Genomic DNA, 17,500 nt, shown 5'->3' with positions numbered 1-17,500 from the left:
TCAAATAGGACATGTAACAGCAAACAAGACCAACAGTGCAAATAATACTATTTTTACATAGTTTTTCTTAATGCCTTTGTCATGGGTACGCTCACCCAGGAACTACAGCTGGCGTAGTAAAAGCACTACCGCTTTTGTCCAAAGGGGGTGCATAAATTAACACAGACTGAAAGTTCCTCAGAGCACCTTTAAAATAAATTCCAAAAGTGGAAAATAAACAACACCGAGTATACAATAGGTAAAATTATCAATCAATAAAAGTTAAGAAAAAATTGTTCAGAACAAATAATTGCCTTTATTTTAACAGATATGTACCCACTGCATTCTCACCAGCTGAGATTCCTTTACCCACTATATTTCCTTGACGAAACCCCTCATCCTAAGTGTACCATCCCCATTAGGTTACATGCTGACCTGGTGGAAGTCGTGCAGTCCGTCGTTCTCTCCCCTGCCTCCCTCCATGTCTCCCAGTTCCAGCTCCAGTGTCTCCAGGCTGCGGGCGCACATCGGGCAGCTGAGCAGCTCCAAGAGCAGAGGGCTGGGCACCACACTGGCTAGCTGGTACAGCAGCCTCTGACGTCCTGTATTAAGAGGGACACGGGTGGACACAGTCACACATTTCAAAGGGGGATTTTTGCTGTTGTCGATTTAGCTGTTCACCGAGTAAGAGAAATATGTTAGTTTTTTTTTGCATCAGCCTGTCACCAGTTGTATGGGACATTGTCAATTTTTGCGAGAAAACTGAATACAACATTTTGAAGTTCTGGTTTTTTTGGGAATGTTATGGTTTAATATATAAATTGGTTACTAAAAATAATATCTCAAAATGTAGCGTTATTGTTCAGAAACAATGATAGTGTGCGTGTGTGCGTGTATATGTGTGAGTGTGTGTGTTTATTTTGAAAGGAGAAATGTCACCTTCATGCCTATTGGAAATGGCACCTTTGGGGATATTTAGTTAGTTGCTATCCAAAGAAAATGTCCCCACAGTGTAGTAGTTTTAATAGGGAACAATACTGCCGTGTAATGCATTTTTTTTAAATCACAATAGGAAAAGAGAGACAATGGCAGTGAGACTTTATATTATTAAAAATGATGAAGGAGGACGAATACGCTGCGAGGGAAATGTTGCATGCAGTGCTGAGTGGATCTCCTATCGCAGTAGAAAAAGCCAAAACAAGCTGGTTCAGCAATACTTGAAGTTACTTGGAGTATACCCACAGCAGCACTGTACCAGAACCCTCTCACTCTCTGTTCTCTGACTACATCCTCTGAGAAAAAAAATCAGTGTGGAAGAACTGCAAAGAAACACCTGAAAACTAACAGAAGAAAAACAGGACTTCTGGGAAAACTAGCTCTTCAAAAACAGCTTCCAACAGCACGCCCCATGTTGTTTACAGCAGTATCTGATACCTAAAAGAATAGGGCTTTGAGAGTAGTCATTTTTCAACGTCCTTTCTAATCTCTTCGACATCGCTGCGGCAAATAAATAAAGTGCTTCGGCTCAGGCGTCTGACAGGTTGTTTTCATTCAAAGTATATGTATGGTATAGAAAAAAAAAGCTTGTTTAACATTATCCAAGTCCCACATTACCTTATATGGCACTGAGTTCAATTTGATGACTAATCTAATTTGTGCTGAAATCAGATTAGAGAGCACCAGACTTGAAAAATACTGCATTTACACAGGTGCTCTTACAGTAAAAAGGGATAATTCAACCCAAAAACAGCATTCAATTTCCGACCTCTAACTTCATTCCATTAAAAAGGTCCAGCCAGAGATTGAGTCATCTGAAGAGTATATTTAGAAACAACAGATGCAGAGATGTAACCGACAGTGACTGGAGAAGTTCACTCATTTAGACTTCCAGCCTTCGGTTCCACTGCAAACCATTAAATCACAGCCCATTACAGTCAATTAAAAACGTCTTATCTTAATGTGTTTTTTTTTTTACGGGAAGTGATGCAAAAAAAAAGGGCAGTAATGAGGAAGAGTGCTGAAAAAGAACAAGGCTATCTTTTTAGGCTATCACGTGTCGCACAGTCACTCTTCACTCTAGCAAGGGACTAACTCATGTGCACTTGATAATGTTTGCAATCTCTGCAGCAGTTAGTGTGTGAATGTGTGTGTGTGTGTGTGTGAATATGTGTGTGCGTGTGTGTGTGTATGTGTATGTGTGTCTATGTTTAGTTAACTGACAAGCCCCTCATACCAGTGCTGCTTCTTTTTTTTTAGCAACCTGCAGTTTGAAGTTGTCTCTGTGCTCTCCATCTGCCTCATTCCACCCCACATAAGTTACCCTCCTCTTTTTTCACTCATCTGAATGATCTGAATATCTATTTTACTATTCTCATCTTTAATAATTTCTTAAAAAATCCATTGAAGGGGGCGCCCTTAGCTCAGTTGGTAGGGCGTCCCCCCCATGGGCCTCGGCCAGCAGCGGACCCGGGTTCGATTCCAGCCCGCGGTCGATCTCTCCATGTCACTCCCCTCTCTGCCCCATTTCAACTCTGTCTCTACACTATCAATAAAGCATAAAAATGCCCAAAAAAACAAAAAAAACATTGAAAACCTTGCGCTTCGGTTGTTTTATGTCACTCTATGTTACTCCCTACACACCACATTGATTCCTCCTCAACCCTCCCCTTTATCCACCTCTCTGCACGGATGACTGTAACTCTTGAGACATGGATTTTCTGTCTGTGTGTCCTTGAGATACACACACACACATGCATACACACACACACACACACACACACACACAGCAGATTTGGCCAAACTTGGGAGGAGGACAGAGGTGTTTTTCACTAAAAGTAAGAGCAAAGATAAAGATGAAAGACGGAGACGAAAGCTAAGCGTGATGAAAAAAACTTAATGGAGCCCGAGGGAAATCCAGAGAGAGCACCCAGTACGGATGGTGAAGGGGAAAGAAAGGACGGCAAAACCCAATTGAAAATAGAAATATAACAGGAGCACATGAAGGATTATTAAGCCTTAAAAATGGGGCATGCCGGATGCCTTATTTCTACGTGACTCAAAGTGGTTGCTGCTGCCTTAAGATGACTCAGGTTTCACTGGGTGGCCTAAATTGGGATTTTCTGCCTGGGAAAAAATATGATGTTAACCATGTGATGGTCACATTCCAGACCTCGAAATCGTCCATCCAAAACGCCCACGCAGGTGATGTAACAGCTTCCACATCCATCTATGGTCCTTAAAGGAATAGTTCAATTTTTTTTTTCTAGCGTGTTGCTTTACTCTCGGGGGTCAAGGCAAGGCTACTGTAACCATTCCTTTAACTGTGTGTGGCCTTTCATGGCTAATTAGCCTATAACCAATACTGGTAGTCAAAGGGAAGTCAGAAGATAACAGATGCGACATCAGTTAACGCTCCTGTGTACTTGTTTGAATTATGTTGCACTCTATATTATTTGCATTTTATGTCATTTTAAAATCAAATACCTGAAGGAAACAGCACACTGGGCATGCAATTATATTTGATTATAATATGACAAAGTGCAAAAAAATATAGAGTGCAGTCCCAGTGAGCACGTAACATGTTGTAATGTTTATTGTATTACTGCCCGAGGGGGAAAGTTAACGTTCCCCATTGACTACCAGTATTTGAGCTAAGCTAACTAGCGATGATGAGCAACCTTTGGCTATTTCTCCTTCAAAAATGCACGCACAGTTAGAAATAACTGTTTCTTTCTAACAAGCAACAACAACAAAAAAGTTGAACTATTCCTTTTAATGTATGGAATGCACTGTACAGTATATACAGTATATGTGTTTGAGCTTTTCCTTACTGTGCTGTCCCATGAGCTGGTAGAGCTTGTTGAGCATCTCCGTGTGTTCCGACGCCGGGTGGTTTGGCGGGTGCTGCTCTGTGGGACTCTGCTGGGCATGGGGGGGCGGCGTCTTGCTGCTGTAGCTGCACACGAACGACGGCAGAATGGTGGGGTAGTTCATCCCCCCGTTCAGTCGCCCTAGCAACGTCCCCATGCCGCCGGACGAGTTGCCGCCGCCGCCACCGCCACCGCTATTTCCATTGCTACTTCCTCTGCGGACGGGAATTGACTTCATCTCCAGCTGCTCCCTCCCTCCTCCTCCTCCTCCTCCTTCTCCTCCGTCCATTGTGTGCTCTGCCGTTACTGCCACGGTGATGTTGGTGGTGTGTTGCCCCCCGTTGCTAAGGCGACAGTGCTGGTGTTGATGGTGTTGCAGCAGGTTGTGGATGGGCCTTAGCCACAGGGCGCTACCCGGGCCCAGACCTCCCCCGCCGCAGCCCCGGCTGGATCCGTGGCCGTGGCCGTGGCCGTTCCCCCCGCCGTTACTGCCTCCGCCGCTGCCATTGGGATTCACCTTTTTACGCCTTTTACTGGGGGAGCGAAAAAAGAGACAGTGAAAATGATGAATAGCAGGAAATGGATAGAGGTATAAATACAGGGTTTTATGTAGAGTTGTAATATGTTTTGTGTGTGTGTATGTGTTTTTGTTGTGTTTTTTTTATGTGAATGCATCTCTAGGGACGTGGCTTTAACACATTTTGGGGGCTTTAAAGATACTACATTTCCATAGCACACACTGACATGGTTATTAAATGCTCATAAAAAAAAAGAAATGTAAGTTGCCCTTAGTGACTCATACAGTCTTACAAAGAGTCCCCAGGACGATCAGCAAGACTAAAGAACTGCTGGGGAAAGCCTGGGGAAGTGTGAATATACTTTGAATGGAGGGAATGTTTTAATCAGTTATCTTCATAATATCACAGAAGGCCACAACACGGTGTGTCTAGAGAGAAATCCTAATTCTTTGTAGCACCTTGTAAAAAAAAATTCATTAGGCCTAATATTTCATTGGATATTCCTGAACATATCAAACAAAAACAATAACAGCCCCATAGCTCACCTGTGCCATCCAGAGTATATCCTCTGCAGTCTGCGTATGAACTTGCGATAAAGGTGACTGATGTAGCGTAGCATCTCCTCGTAGCACGAGCCAGGTTCGCTGTAGCTGGCCAGTGTCGAGTCGTTGGACATGTAGCGAGCGCGCTGCTCCCTCATCAGAGCGTTCTCCCGTTGCTTTGTCTCAGAGAACTGGGTGGCGATGACCACGAGGCACAAGTTGATCATGAAGAAAGAGCCCACCTGTTTGGAGGAGGAGGAGGTGAAGAATAGCGAGAACAATATCAAAACATAGAAGCTTTGTTAGCACATGGGAGTCTTCCTGACAACTTTTCTGTCACAAACATACCCCGTTAAAGGGCATGTTAAAGGTGGAGTCAGCGATTCTGGACAACGCTTGTTGTCAAAAAAGTTTTGGTCAAGATCTGTGAATATCCTGTATATTCACATTTTACTACCTCTCCATAGGTACTGTGTGCGAGCTGAAATAAAATCTAGTGTTACTACACACACTAGGCTCTGTAAAATGGTATGTTGCTAGCTATGAAGGGCCCCCAAGCATTCTCCAAAATTGCTGACTCCACCTTTACATTTTATTGAAGGAACTCATTGTTGACTTTGTGGCTCCAAGCGTATCAAGCCATATGTATTATTAAGATGCAGCCTGTTTGAACAGATTCTGGGAGAACAAATCTAACTCAGTTTTTTAGCACTACTTAAAAAGGATGATATTTGAATTTTAATTGTCTTCTGATTAAGTGGCCTGGACAGAAAGTCATAGAAGTATCTATCTATTTTATGATCAAATGTCTATTTAACATGCCCTCACTATCCATTACTGAGAGAGCGAGGGGAAATGAGAAGAGCACTTTATCCATCTTCTCTTTTTCATTCATCTCTCTGACATTCTACGTTAACTTAATTTATTTTCCTCCGTCTCTCTCCCTCCGAATGCATAAGAAGCACTTTTTACATCAAACAACCGACAACCGGCAAGGAGCTCAAACGGCATTGTAAAGTATACAGTCAGAGCTGGGATCTTTGAAAACCCCCCACCACACAACAGCACGATACGAGAGAAAAAAATATACACGAAAAAAGAAGTCTGTGGGGTTCAACAGAGCACAGTTCATTGATTCACTTCATGAAAAGGTTATTCTGGGGTTTTTTCCAAAGCTAGGACTGAAATGCAAGAATGCAAAAAAAATATCTTGCAGGAGCTAAGGTTTTCTTCATATTCATATTTGTGAAGCAGTCAAACTAGGATACTGCAGACTGAGTAGACTCGTGTGAAGAGCAGAAGGATTAGAGTTGTGTGTATTCCAGATAGCGCTGAGTTCAGAGTGCTTCTGTAGTTATATTCTGAAATATATACTTCCTTTTATAGAACATGTAAAACAGTGTGTTATGTTAAGCAAATCATACATATCTTTCCACTGTGAACAACTTTCTACTTGTAATTCATGTGCAAAACTTGACTTTGGCCCAAAAAAAAAGTCAGTGATGAATTGAGCTCTGTTGGGGTTGGGCTCATTAAATTCTGGAGTGGATGTTGCTTTGGTTAGCTTTGGTTGTAGACCAGTGTTGTAGTCCTATAGCAGCATGTTTAAATATCAACAACATTTATTACTCTTCACAAAATGAAATACAAGAGGGTACTTACGATAATGAGCAGTATAAAATATATAAAATTGTAGAAGGAGTGAGCGTCCATGACATAGTACATGATATCTACCCATCCTTCCAGTGTGATAACCTGGTGAAAGAGACAAACAGACAGAGAGAGGGAGACATTGTATTATGAAAAAGTATCCCTTTGTAGACCTGGGCATTGTCTTGTCTCCACAAAAAACACATTTGCCAAACACGCCCACGCATGAGTACACACACACACACACACAGACACAACCAGAGTACACAGCAGTCAGATGCAGTACATGTCCAATTCTGTTTTCAATGGCTACTCCTCAGAAGAAAGCCTGTGGTCTTCCTCCAACTCCTTATATGTGTGTATGTGTGTGTTAGTGTGTGTGTGTGTGTGTGTGTGTGTGTGTGTGTGTGTGTGTGTGTGTGTGTGTGCGTGTGTGTGTCAGGGGACTGATGCAGCTCTTTCATGTAGCCTCCTATGCTAATGAACCATTGAGACGATGAGATGCACAAAAGCCATAGCACAGCTTAGCTAAACCAAGCCGGTGACACACCTCAACATTTACACCATGGCCAGCACGGCAAATTATGGTATATAAACTGCTAGCACACGCACGCTACAATGGCACCAGCAAGCACACATAATGTTTAAGAGTCCAAACATGCACGCTAACAATAGGCACGTGCATAAATGCATTTCATACCTGTGTACTCATAAAGAATCATACATAAACAGACATCAAGAATGGAAATTAGTATGCACAAACAAAGGCACACACACACACACCTAGAGGCATCTAATCCTCTCTACTGGAATGCTCTCCTTGGACCAGATTAAAGAGTGAGCAGTGGATTCTCATTTCTGAGCCAATAACATATTACTTTTGGACACGTGTTGTTCTATAGAAACAAACAGAGTGCAAAAACATAAATAGCTTTAGTTAGCCAAACAAGTAATCATGCATTATTAAACAACATAACAACTGGAAAGCAAGAATACCAAAGGACCATCTAGCCCGACCATATAGGGCCATTTGCAACCAGGCCTTGTCATAACAGGCTTGAACACACTGCTCCTCAGTTAAGATATCTGTCTTTGAAGTATAAAAGAACATATTTTCTATATCAAAGTAGATGAAAGGAAAACTCATCCCGGACCAGCACGTTCTAATAAATCATAATCTTGTGTCAGGCTCTAAAAGGCCAATGATACGCCGCCGCGCAGAGAGGAAAGAGAGGAGATTTCTCAGCTGACGTTGGTTATTAAAGAGAGGAGACCCACAAGATTAACTAGAACAAATCCTGACCCTCTTCCTCAGCCCCTAACCAGAGAACAGGTTGTCGTGTACCCTTAGGTCACTCTGGCATAACATGTGAGTCTATGTGTATGTGTGTGTGTGTGTGTGTGTGTGTGTGTGTGTGTGTGTGTGTGTGTGTGTGTGTGTGTGTGTGTGTGTGTGTGTGTGTGTCACCACCATCAATAGTAGTCATTAACCTGTAGGTTGACAGAAAGACTGGCCTGTTAACCCCGAGATGCCTCATCCTTTATCACTCCACTCCACTCCTCTTCTTTTCTCTCTTTCTTTATATGTCATCCCTCCTTCTTTCCACTCTCATTGTCAGCTAAAAGGCTCTTCCCTCTTTTGATCCTTACAGTGTTGATAGAAGTCGGACCACACTCATCATGGGGTCAGGGGGGATGGGTTTGTTTGAGTGACATACGCCTTTAAAATCAATTGTCCCCCGCATTCATATTCTATGAAGGTATGTTCTACTGCATGAACCCTGCAGGCAAGCGATAGAGAGAAATGATGTGAATGTTAAAATAGAAACCTCAGCTAAATGTTTCAAAATGCTATAGATGTGTTGTCTAAAACAATTAACCTAACCAAGCCACTGGATTTGTCAGGTTCTGACCTTGTTATAGCCGGCTAACATTTCAGAAATGTCATTTCTAATGACCAAAATTTAAGAGACTTCCAAATTCACCAACATGGAAAGATGTCCTGGTAAAAGTGGTCATTGTGGTGTATGTCAGTTTGTATGGCCAAAACGTAGGCAGCCACAGTCAAGCCCAATGTTGACAGAATAGCTAGTTACAGTCCAGAGGAGTCCTCACTGTAACCCTCTGAAGGAACTCAATTTGGAGCCATGGGCTGAGAATATTTTCAAAAGCCTGCGTAGAGACATGTATAATTCATGTTCTTTATATTTGCAGATACTGAGGGAATAAAGCTGTAGACTGGGGATACCAGGCCGAGCAACTCATTGTACATTCAATGCAGACTCGAAAGACTTTGTAATCTTTCTCCGCCTGTGTCTGTATCGCGACCATTTTCATTTTTCTGTCTCATTTTCGCTCAATTTTATTTGACGTTTCAATTCCCGTTTTTCATCCACCCCTCAACAAATAATCCGTATATCATGCCTAAATATGATTCAGTTGTTTTGTTTTGAGGTCCTGGGTAAGTGATCAAAGACTTGCAAATGTGATCGCTCAATGCCTGTCATAAATTAAATGAAATATTTCCATTACTACACACCTTTTAAAAGGTGCTCCGAGGAACTTTCAGTTTTTGTTAATCCTTGCACCCCCTTTGGACAAAAGTGGTAGTGTCTTTACAATGCCAGCTCTAGTTCCAGGGTGAGAAGACATGTATAAAAATAGCATTATTTGCACTAATGGTCTCGTTTGCTGTTTAATGTCATTCATGATCATCAGAGGAAAAATTTGACTGTTTAAGAAATATTTAAAAGTTCCTCGTAGCAACTTGAAAGACAAAAAATAAATAAAATATATCAAAATAGATAGAAACTTTTTTCTACGCATACTGTCACTTGAATGTGTTAATAACCCTTGACTAATGCTTACAACTTCTTCAATCATCATTTGCGTCCACCACTTGAACACTAGCATTTAAGACAGATGCTAAAACACACACAAATGCATCATATGCCTGGCTAAAGAAACTAATCTCATCCAAGACTCAGACGGATGCTCACTAAACCATCATAAAAGGGAAAAAAGCAGCAAAAATGTAATCTTTAAAAGCCTGCGACTGAGAGCTGACACCACACACAGACACACACACACACACACGCACACACACACACACACACACACACACACACACACACACACACACACACACACACACACACACACACACACACACACACACACACAAACGAACAAACACACACATGAACACACAGTCTGGAAAGTTGTGTGTACCTTACTGGGATTAGTATGGCTGTGTGTGTGTGTGTGTGTGTGTGTGTGTGTGTGTGTGTGTGTGTGTGTGTGTGTGTGTGTGTGTGTGCGTTTGCATGTGTGCTTGTGTCTCGAGTATTTGTTCTGTTTTGGGGTAAGACTTTTTTTTGAGAAAGTCATGTTGTTCAAGTCAAAGTATATTAGGCAAAGGGACAGGTCTATCAGCGGGGGCCTGGATAGATGTAATAGAGGCTCTGGAATTCATATCACAAAGTAGACACAGACAGAGTTAACAATATGGCTGAGAGCAGGGGAAAACAAACTATTTACAGCCCCTAGGGAGGGGGAAAATGGAGTCAGCAAGAGAGAAAAAGAAAATTACATTTTCACAAGCAGATATTGGAGAGAAAATGATTTTCTAGAAGAATCGACTTTGACATTTTCAACACACCTGAGGAAAAGCATTGGCTATTCTTGTGCTGTTTTTGATCGAAAAACCTGCTTACTTGACTTCGTTTATGCAAAACAATCACGCATTATAACTTCATTTGAATCATCCAGGTCCCTGATACATCACCGTCGGTTATATTTATGCACAAAAGAGCCCAAATTGGACCACAACCAACTCAACCCAACTATTTCAAACTTAAAACATCCCACTTGTCCCTGCTACTCACCTGGAATATGGCTATCCAGGCGTAGCCGATATTGTCAAAGTTGACGGCCCCCTTGTGAGGGTTGAGGTCCCCGGGGCGACACACGTTATAGTACTGGTTCCAGTTGACACAGCCGTTGACGCTGGCCCCGCCCACCGCCAGTGACGCTCCAATCAGAGGCGAGCTCTGCTGGGGAGCGGCCAATGAGCACTCGGCCGCCCCGTCGCTGTAGGCCGGCACATTGTGGCAGCGCAGCATGCCGTTCTCGCGGGGAGCCGAGCAGATGAACGGGCTGTCTTCACCTTCCTCCGACTCGTAGTAGGGACTTATAGACAAGTTGTAGATTCTGCACAGGAAAAGAATGACAAAAAAATGAATTCATTGTGGATACATGAAGCATTGCGATGGACATTTTTTTTCTGTATTTAAAATTAGATTAAATGAAAAAAGAAAAGCAAGAGTAACACAAACTAATGTATTATGGATACACTAAGCATTTAAATGACTTTTTGAAGTTGTTATGAAAAGAAATGAAAAAATGAACAGAACATAATAACAAAAACAAATGAATTATGGATGCATTAATCATTTAGATGACATCTTTTTTATTTGTCATACGTTTTTGGGGTTGAAAATGTTTTGTAAATGCTCTTAATGTGCAATTCCCTGAAAAACTAGACTATATGATCCCTTGTGCTATTAAAAGTGAGTTTCTCAAATAGAACCAGGGATTAGATTTTGGCAGACAGGGTAATCAATGAGAGTGGATATCTCCTTGAGCTCATTTAAAAGACACACATCCAATCACTGATATTATGTTTTGAATTTGCCACAAAACCCCACCAGGAACAATGAACTACAAGCTACTCCCCACATCATTATCACACTGTTTTAACCTGAGTGTTCTCTTCTTTCATAGCATCTCAATCAGTAAATTATTCAGTTATTCTATCCTCTTTTTTATTCTTGGTAAGAACTATGCCTACCAAGTTGATTCTCTGTCTGTATCAATCAATCTTACTTTAGAGAGGGTAGTTCAAAGTTAGGCTGGATTTCATTTTTGGCTATAACATCTTTTTGTTTACAGTTGCATGTTCAGATTCCAAGCTAGAATTCAAGAGCAACGTTTTTTTAATTTAATAGCCAATGCTTATTATGTTGAGGATATTTTGAAACAGCGCATAGTAAATCAAGTGAGGGCGGCATGTATCAGTAACCACGGTGAAAACTGTTTCCTCACACATGCCAGAAAGCAGCAAGTGCGTCCTATAGTTTACCTTCTTATTTATACCTTCCCCTTTAGAGAGGAGAGGCCTCCACAACAGTGGAGAGAGTGCTGTAACAGCGAGAGTGACATTCACTCTTGAAAGTACTAGTGGGGAGGGGAAAGGACCTGTTTGGGGGGGGGGGGGTATGTTTACTCTTTGTCAAACTGTCCACTGATCCACTCCACTTATGTTGCAACCATTCATGTCCTTTTTTCCCCATTTTGCTTGCAGCCATCTATTTTATGTCCCTTTCACAAGACTCTCCTCCGGTGATTCAAAGTGTAAAATGTGGACTTGGAATGGTTTTAAGTCAGACAAAAAACACTGTTGTTTTTCCACCACGGCCCTGAGGACATTTTCTAAGCTGGGCTGACTATTGGGATGGAGAAAAAGTTAAAAGAAAGTCTTATTTTTTTTTTTATCTTATGGAAGCGAATAGTCATGCAGAACATTTGAGCCTCCTTGCAATTTTCAAAATACCCTAACTGGAGAATATAGAGCTTATGCATGACGTTGAGAGTGTGCACAAGATATATTGCCAACTAAAAGTCAGGATTTGTATAACGACTAGACGACTGTCAGACAACCATTTGCTCTGTGAGGGAAAAAACACCGGAGCCATGGCTATGAAATATTAAGCTGCTGTTCTCTTTCTGTCTCTCTCTCTCTCTCTTAAGCACTAGAAGAATGTTAACTGCGGGTACAGTTTGTACCATTACATCAGTAACAGAATTAGTTCAAGGATATCTATGTGACATCTATTTGGCTTTGTGAGGTTGTGGACATTGAAGCAGCTTCTCTTGCTTGTCAGATAATTTCAAACCAAGCGGCCAAATCAGTGACTCCGATCTTTTCCCTGTGTGTATGTGTGTGTGTGTGTGTGTGTGTGTGTGTGTGTGTGTGTGTGTGTGTGTGTGTGTGTGTGTGTGTGTGTGTGTGTATTCTCTGTGTTATTCCTATTTGGGAGATAGTGGTTGTGTGTCTGTTGCTCTTTTAAAATATGTATCGTATTTATGACAAGATAAAATTAGATGAATCAGGGGGGGAACAGGTTTTTATGTATGACATTCACAGAGTGTATGCTGTAAAAAATTTAAATGCAGCCTCTTCTGACAGAGTCTGCCTGGGTTGGGTGATATGATATCATTTCCTGTTATGCTGATTCTTTGTCCAAGGTGTTTGGGCTGTCAAATTATCCTGTCTGCACATTCAATTTTACATTGTTTTTTTTTGGAAATCTTATCTATCTTTGGGTTCAGAGTCACAACCTCCAAAATGCAATTTGAAAGAACCAAATGAGTCACAAATAGGATAAGTTTCTATTCTCTTTTTCTTTTAAAACTGCTGCAATGGACTACAGCAAAGTATTATGGCCACAAGAGTGAAAGAAAATTAGAGGAGGAACATTTTTTTCATTATGAACTTCAAGAATAAAGTCGAAATGTTGGAAATAAAGTGAGAAATACAATTTCATGAATGAAGGAACCATGTCCGGAATGCACTCAATGGTTGGAGGCTGTGGTAAAGTTGGAGAGACGTTGACAGATTTCCGTTTTATGCTCGTAATTTCCACTTTATTCTCAAAGGGCATAACGATAAAAAAATAAATTCCCCTTTCGTTTTTTTCCTCTCCTGTGGCTTTAATATTTTTTTCTGTATTGGACTGTTATAATTCATAGGCAAGTTAATTAAGCATTTGTTATATAACATGGAGCTGCAATTCCAACTAATCTCATTCAAAATCAACGTTTCTCTCTCCCTGTCTCTCTCTTTCTTTCTCTTTCTGTGTCTTTCTCTCGCCTTGCTTCTCCCTGTACAAGGCCAGGCAGTTGTTTATATCCTGATGGCGCTGAACAGTTTGCACACACACACACACAAGTAATAATGCCTAGTATTTCTCTTACAGGCAACTGCTGACTTTTACACCCTATATGACAACTTAGAACATGATGTACCAAGAGACAGCAGAAGAGAGGAAAGGAAAGAAGGATGAAAGAAGTAAAAAGATCATGTTTGACTCAAGTGCAGTGAGCATGTTTCACGTGTGCACGCTGGAGGCTGTGCCAGTCCACCATATGGATGCAAAGGAGCACTTGTAAAAGCAAGGTGGATGGTAGGCTTTTTCCATTTGGAGGGGGGGATTAAAAATTCATTGCAACTTCTAAGTCTGCTGATGGAGTTTGTGTCTTTCACTCATCTGTGTTCTGTCTAGACTGAAGGAAAGATAACTTGGAAAATATCTAAATCTCAGCAAAGTACTTTCTTCCTTGAAAATCTACCATGGATTTGGCCAAAGAATTAAAGAGTCAGTGATTCTGGAGAACACTTGTTTTTAAAATCACCCTTTTTTCCAAAATCCTTGAATATCTCCTCATGCCCGTCTTAGGCTGTTTATTAACACTGGATATTTTTCAGCGCACACACTGCAATGACGTGTAGCGTATCGGGAGGATAAATTCACTGATTTTCACAAAAAGTACAAGAGAAAAGTAGGAAATGCATATATATTTTTCCAGATGGAGACCAAATTGCCCTTACGATCGGATGTCCTCTCCCAGGAAGCAGCGGTTACGCAGTAGCCCCGCCCACAGCTGGACTCCCACAATGCCGAAGATGAAGAAGACAAAGAAGCAGAGGAGGAGGACGTTCCCCAGCATGGGCAGAGTGTCCAACAGCAGGGTCACCAAGATACGCATACCTACACGATGGGACACACAGAGTAAAGATGCCATTAGAAATGAATATAGTTTACCAAACAAGACAAATCATATAGCCAGCTACTTAAAATTCACTTACATCATACTGAATATAAAAGGTGCATCTAAATAAAAATAACAATATCAAAAAGTGAAACTGTCTTTTGTTCTAGATTCAATACACAAACTGAAATATGTCAAGGACTTTCTTTTGTTTGAATTTACATCCTACAGCTTATGGAATAAAAAATCCAATATTAGAAAATCACAATCAAAAAAATTATTTCTAACACAGAAATGTCAACCTTCGGAAAAGTACAGTATGTTTATTCTAGATCCAATTCACTTTTATAGTTTGTGTAATGAATCTAGAATATATGAAAGCTTCACTTTTTTGTATTATATCACTGAATATTTTTTATTTATTTTTTTTACTTTGCATTGATATTCAATTTGTTTTTAGATGCACCTGTAGTTGAGGTTTCCATGTGGTGTTGCATGTAGCTGTTTTTACTAGCCCTCTGGTTAGCGTACACCCTGATGACCTCTATTGATCCTGCGAGCTTGGAATTCACAACCTACCCCCACAGCCAACGTGATTATGACTATACTAAAAGTGACAGTTTGACGTTACTCTATCCCACGGGATTTGAACCTAAAGCCTCCCCCGGGCCAGTATTATCTAACCACACACGCCCAGCATCCATCTCCAGTTGTCAGATGCATTTAGCATCGGCAGAGTAACGAATATAGTCCCCAGAGCTCCTCACAATGTGTTCTGTCCCCTTTCACATATAGCCAACCAAGTCACTTTGAAATCATGTACACAGTACGGCACTTCCATAGTGTTACTTTTATTTTTTACATCGTCAATGTTATTTCAATTTGAATCTCCTTGTGTCTTCAAAATGTAATCTCCAGATTTGGTTTTTGTTGTGCGACTAGAGGAAAAGTTATCCCTGAATCCATCATCATGTGATAAAAAAATACAAGCGAAAAACTAAATTAAATGCTTTGATTTGGGCCTAAATACCAGTATTTTCTAATTGAATTGTGTTCCAGAAGCTAATTCATATAAATTACATTTTCTCTAAGTAATTAAACTCATACAATCGTCAAATAGGATGAATGATTTATGAATATTTGGAGGCAGAGATGAGCAAAATGTCAGTGGATATTATAGTTTGTTTTGTCTTTTGTAAACATTTTAGTCCATGGAAGAAATCATTAAGGGGGAAAAATTAATGAACCACAAAATGTAACCAGATTTGACAACAACAACAACACTGGAAACAAAATCAATACAATGTGAACATCCCCATCTTGTTAGAAGCATATAAAGTGTCTAGACAGTGGACATCTTTGATTGTGTTAGTCTTTTAAGTGTCCCCACTCAGAGGGAATGACTCATCAGTGTTTGGTGTGTATCATCTCTCTTGTGTTTAGCTGTGTGTACCTCTGTGTGAACAATGATTTAGCCACAAAGTTGATGTTGTCCAAAACACATTTTTTCTAAATAGCGGCACAGCATTCAATGGCTTAAGATGGGGGGGTTACCCTTTGGTATGTGGGATGTAGAACATTCTAGATCCATCCATCATTGACTATTTAGTCAAACATCAATCATCACTACTGTGTGTGTTGTTTTGTGAGCTGCGTGACAGCAGGTGAGGGTCAATCCATCACCAATCTGTCTCATTATCTTGTGTTGTTCTGACTGGGATCTTATCTCTCCTAACATATCACTCTTGGTAATGTCAATCAACTATCTATTCTCTATTGCCATTTCCTGTATCTCACAAAATAGAAAATATCTATGGAGGGGCAAACAAAAAAAATAAAAAAACGTACATACATCTTATATATACTGTAGGAATGAGTATGTCTGTGTACATGCTTGAGGCACAGGGGAAAATATCCCAAAGACACCAGTACTGATTTCCTTACTATACATTGACAGAATGAAGAGGTGCTGAATGAGAGACTGCACTTGAGTTACAGAAGCTAGTGGCTACAGAGGCTATAGCCCATGGCGTATTGTTATGACTATAAGTCTCTCTATGCCAAAAGGCGGACCAAGACCAGGCCTGCAATCTGTTACAGCCAATAGTTCTGATGGATAGGTGTGTGCTTTCTTTGTAGTATGTTCTGATGTCATTTGCATGTGATTTAGTGAAGGTAGACACAGTGGATGTAACGTGGCTAATGGCGAAGTGCTCTGACACATAACTTTTCAAATCGTACACTGCAGATTTGTTGACATCTCTGTCTTGCTGCCCTCAGAGTGGATTTTTGTACCGGTATAATGCAGCTGTTTATCAACATTAAACTTTAAATTAAATGTCTATTTAATCATATGGACTGATTGGAGTGTTTAAATACAATGTTTCTGTATTTAAAGGTGCCACAAGGAACTTTTAAATATTACTGAAACAGTCGAATGTTTTCCTCTGATGACCATAAATGACATGCAATAGCTAACAAGACCATCATTGCAAAGAAAGAATGCTATTTTAATATGATTTTTCTTAATGCCTTTTTCATGGGTACGCTCACCCAGGAACAACAGCTGGCGTAGTAAAAACACTACCGCTTTTGTCCAAAGGGGGGGCAAGAATGTGAAAGTCCCTCGTGGGCACCCTGTTAAAGTTAACATCTCAATATTGTCGGTATCCTAAGATGGTCAAAGCAAAACGTTGGACTGGTGAAAATAGGGCCCAGAGACTTATAGTGCTGTTCACCGTAACCAGGCTACGGCACACAAACACATTTAACATCTGTATAACAAGAGATACTTCCTCTCCCCTTACACAAACAAAAAGACAGATTGATAACAGAAAGGTCAGAGACAAACAGAGACGGTTAGCAGGGAGAAGAAACAACGTTAGCCTGGCTCCGAGCCCTGGCTGGCTTGCACCCATAAAAAAAGATGAAATATGAAAAAGAAAACACAAGATGAGATGGAGTCCAAAATAGATTGTTTTGTCTTTTTTAACTGAAGAAAAATGAAGGAAGTAAAGTGTTGTTAAACATCCCCAGGGTGTCTGATATTGTGTATACCTGTGAGTCTGTGAGCTATGTTTGTTTCTGTCTGTTTGTATCTAGACTGACC

General features: G+C 40.7%; 1 protein-coding gene across 1 annotated transcript in view; it reads right to left on the bottom strand.

The window, feature by feature from the left end:
- cacna1ha (calcium channel, voltage-dependent, T type, alpha 1H subunit a) overlaps nt 1–17,500 on the bottom strand; it is a gene marked incomplete at its 3' end in the record, with an annotated part of 61,179 nt that overhangs the window by 38,724 nt on the left and 4,955 nt on the right. Inside the window, exons 4-9 of the mRNA XM_080043640.1 lie at nt 14,231–14,390; nt 10,446–10,770; nt 6,571–6,663; nt 4,912–5,150; nt 3,810–4,381; nt 415–581 (exon numbers count right to left, since the gene is read on the bottom strand). Coding sequence (XP_079899766.1) covers nt 415–581; nt 3,810–4,381; nt 4,912–5,150; nt 6,571–6,663; nt 10,446–10,770; nt 14,231–14,390 — 1,556 coding nt within the window. The remainder of the gene's footprint in view (nt 1–414; nt 582–3,809; nt 4,382–4,911; nt 5,151–6,570; nt 6,664–10,445; nt 10,771–14,230; nt 14,391–17,500) is intronic.

The sequence above is a fragment of the Ammodytes marinus genome (genome assembly GCF_949987685.1).
Source record: "Ammodytes marinus genome assembly, chromosome: 16".
Taxonomy (NCBI): domain Eukaryota; kingdom Metazoa; phylum Chordata; class Actinopteri; order Uranoscopiformes; family Ammodytidae; genus Ammodytes; species Ammodytes marinus.
This window is presented reverse-complemented; position numbering and strand designations above follow the sequence as displayed.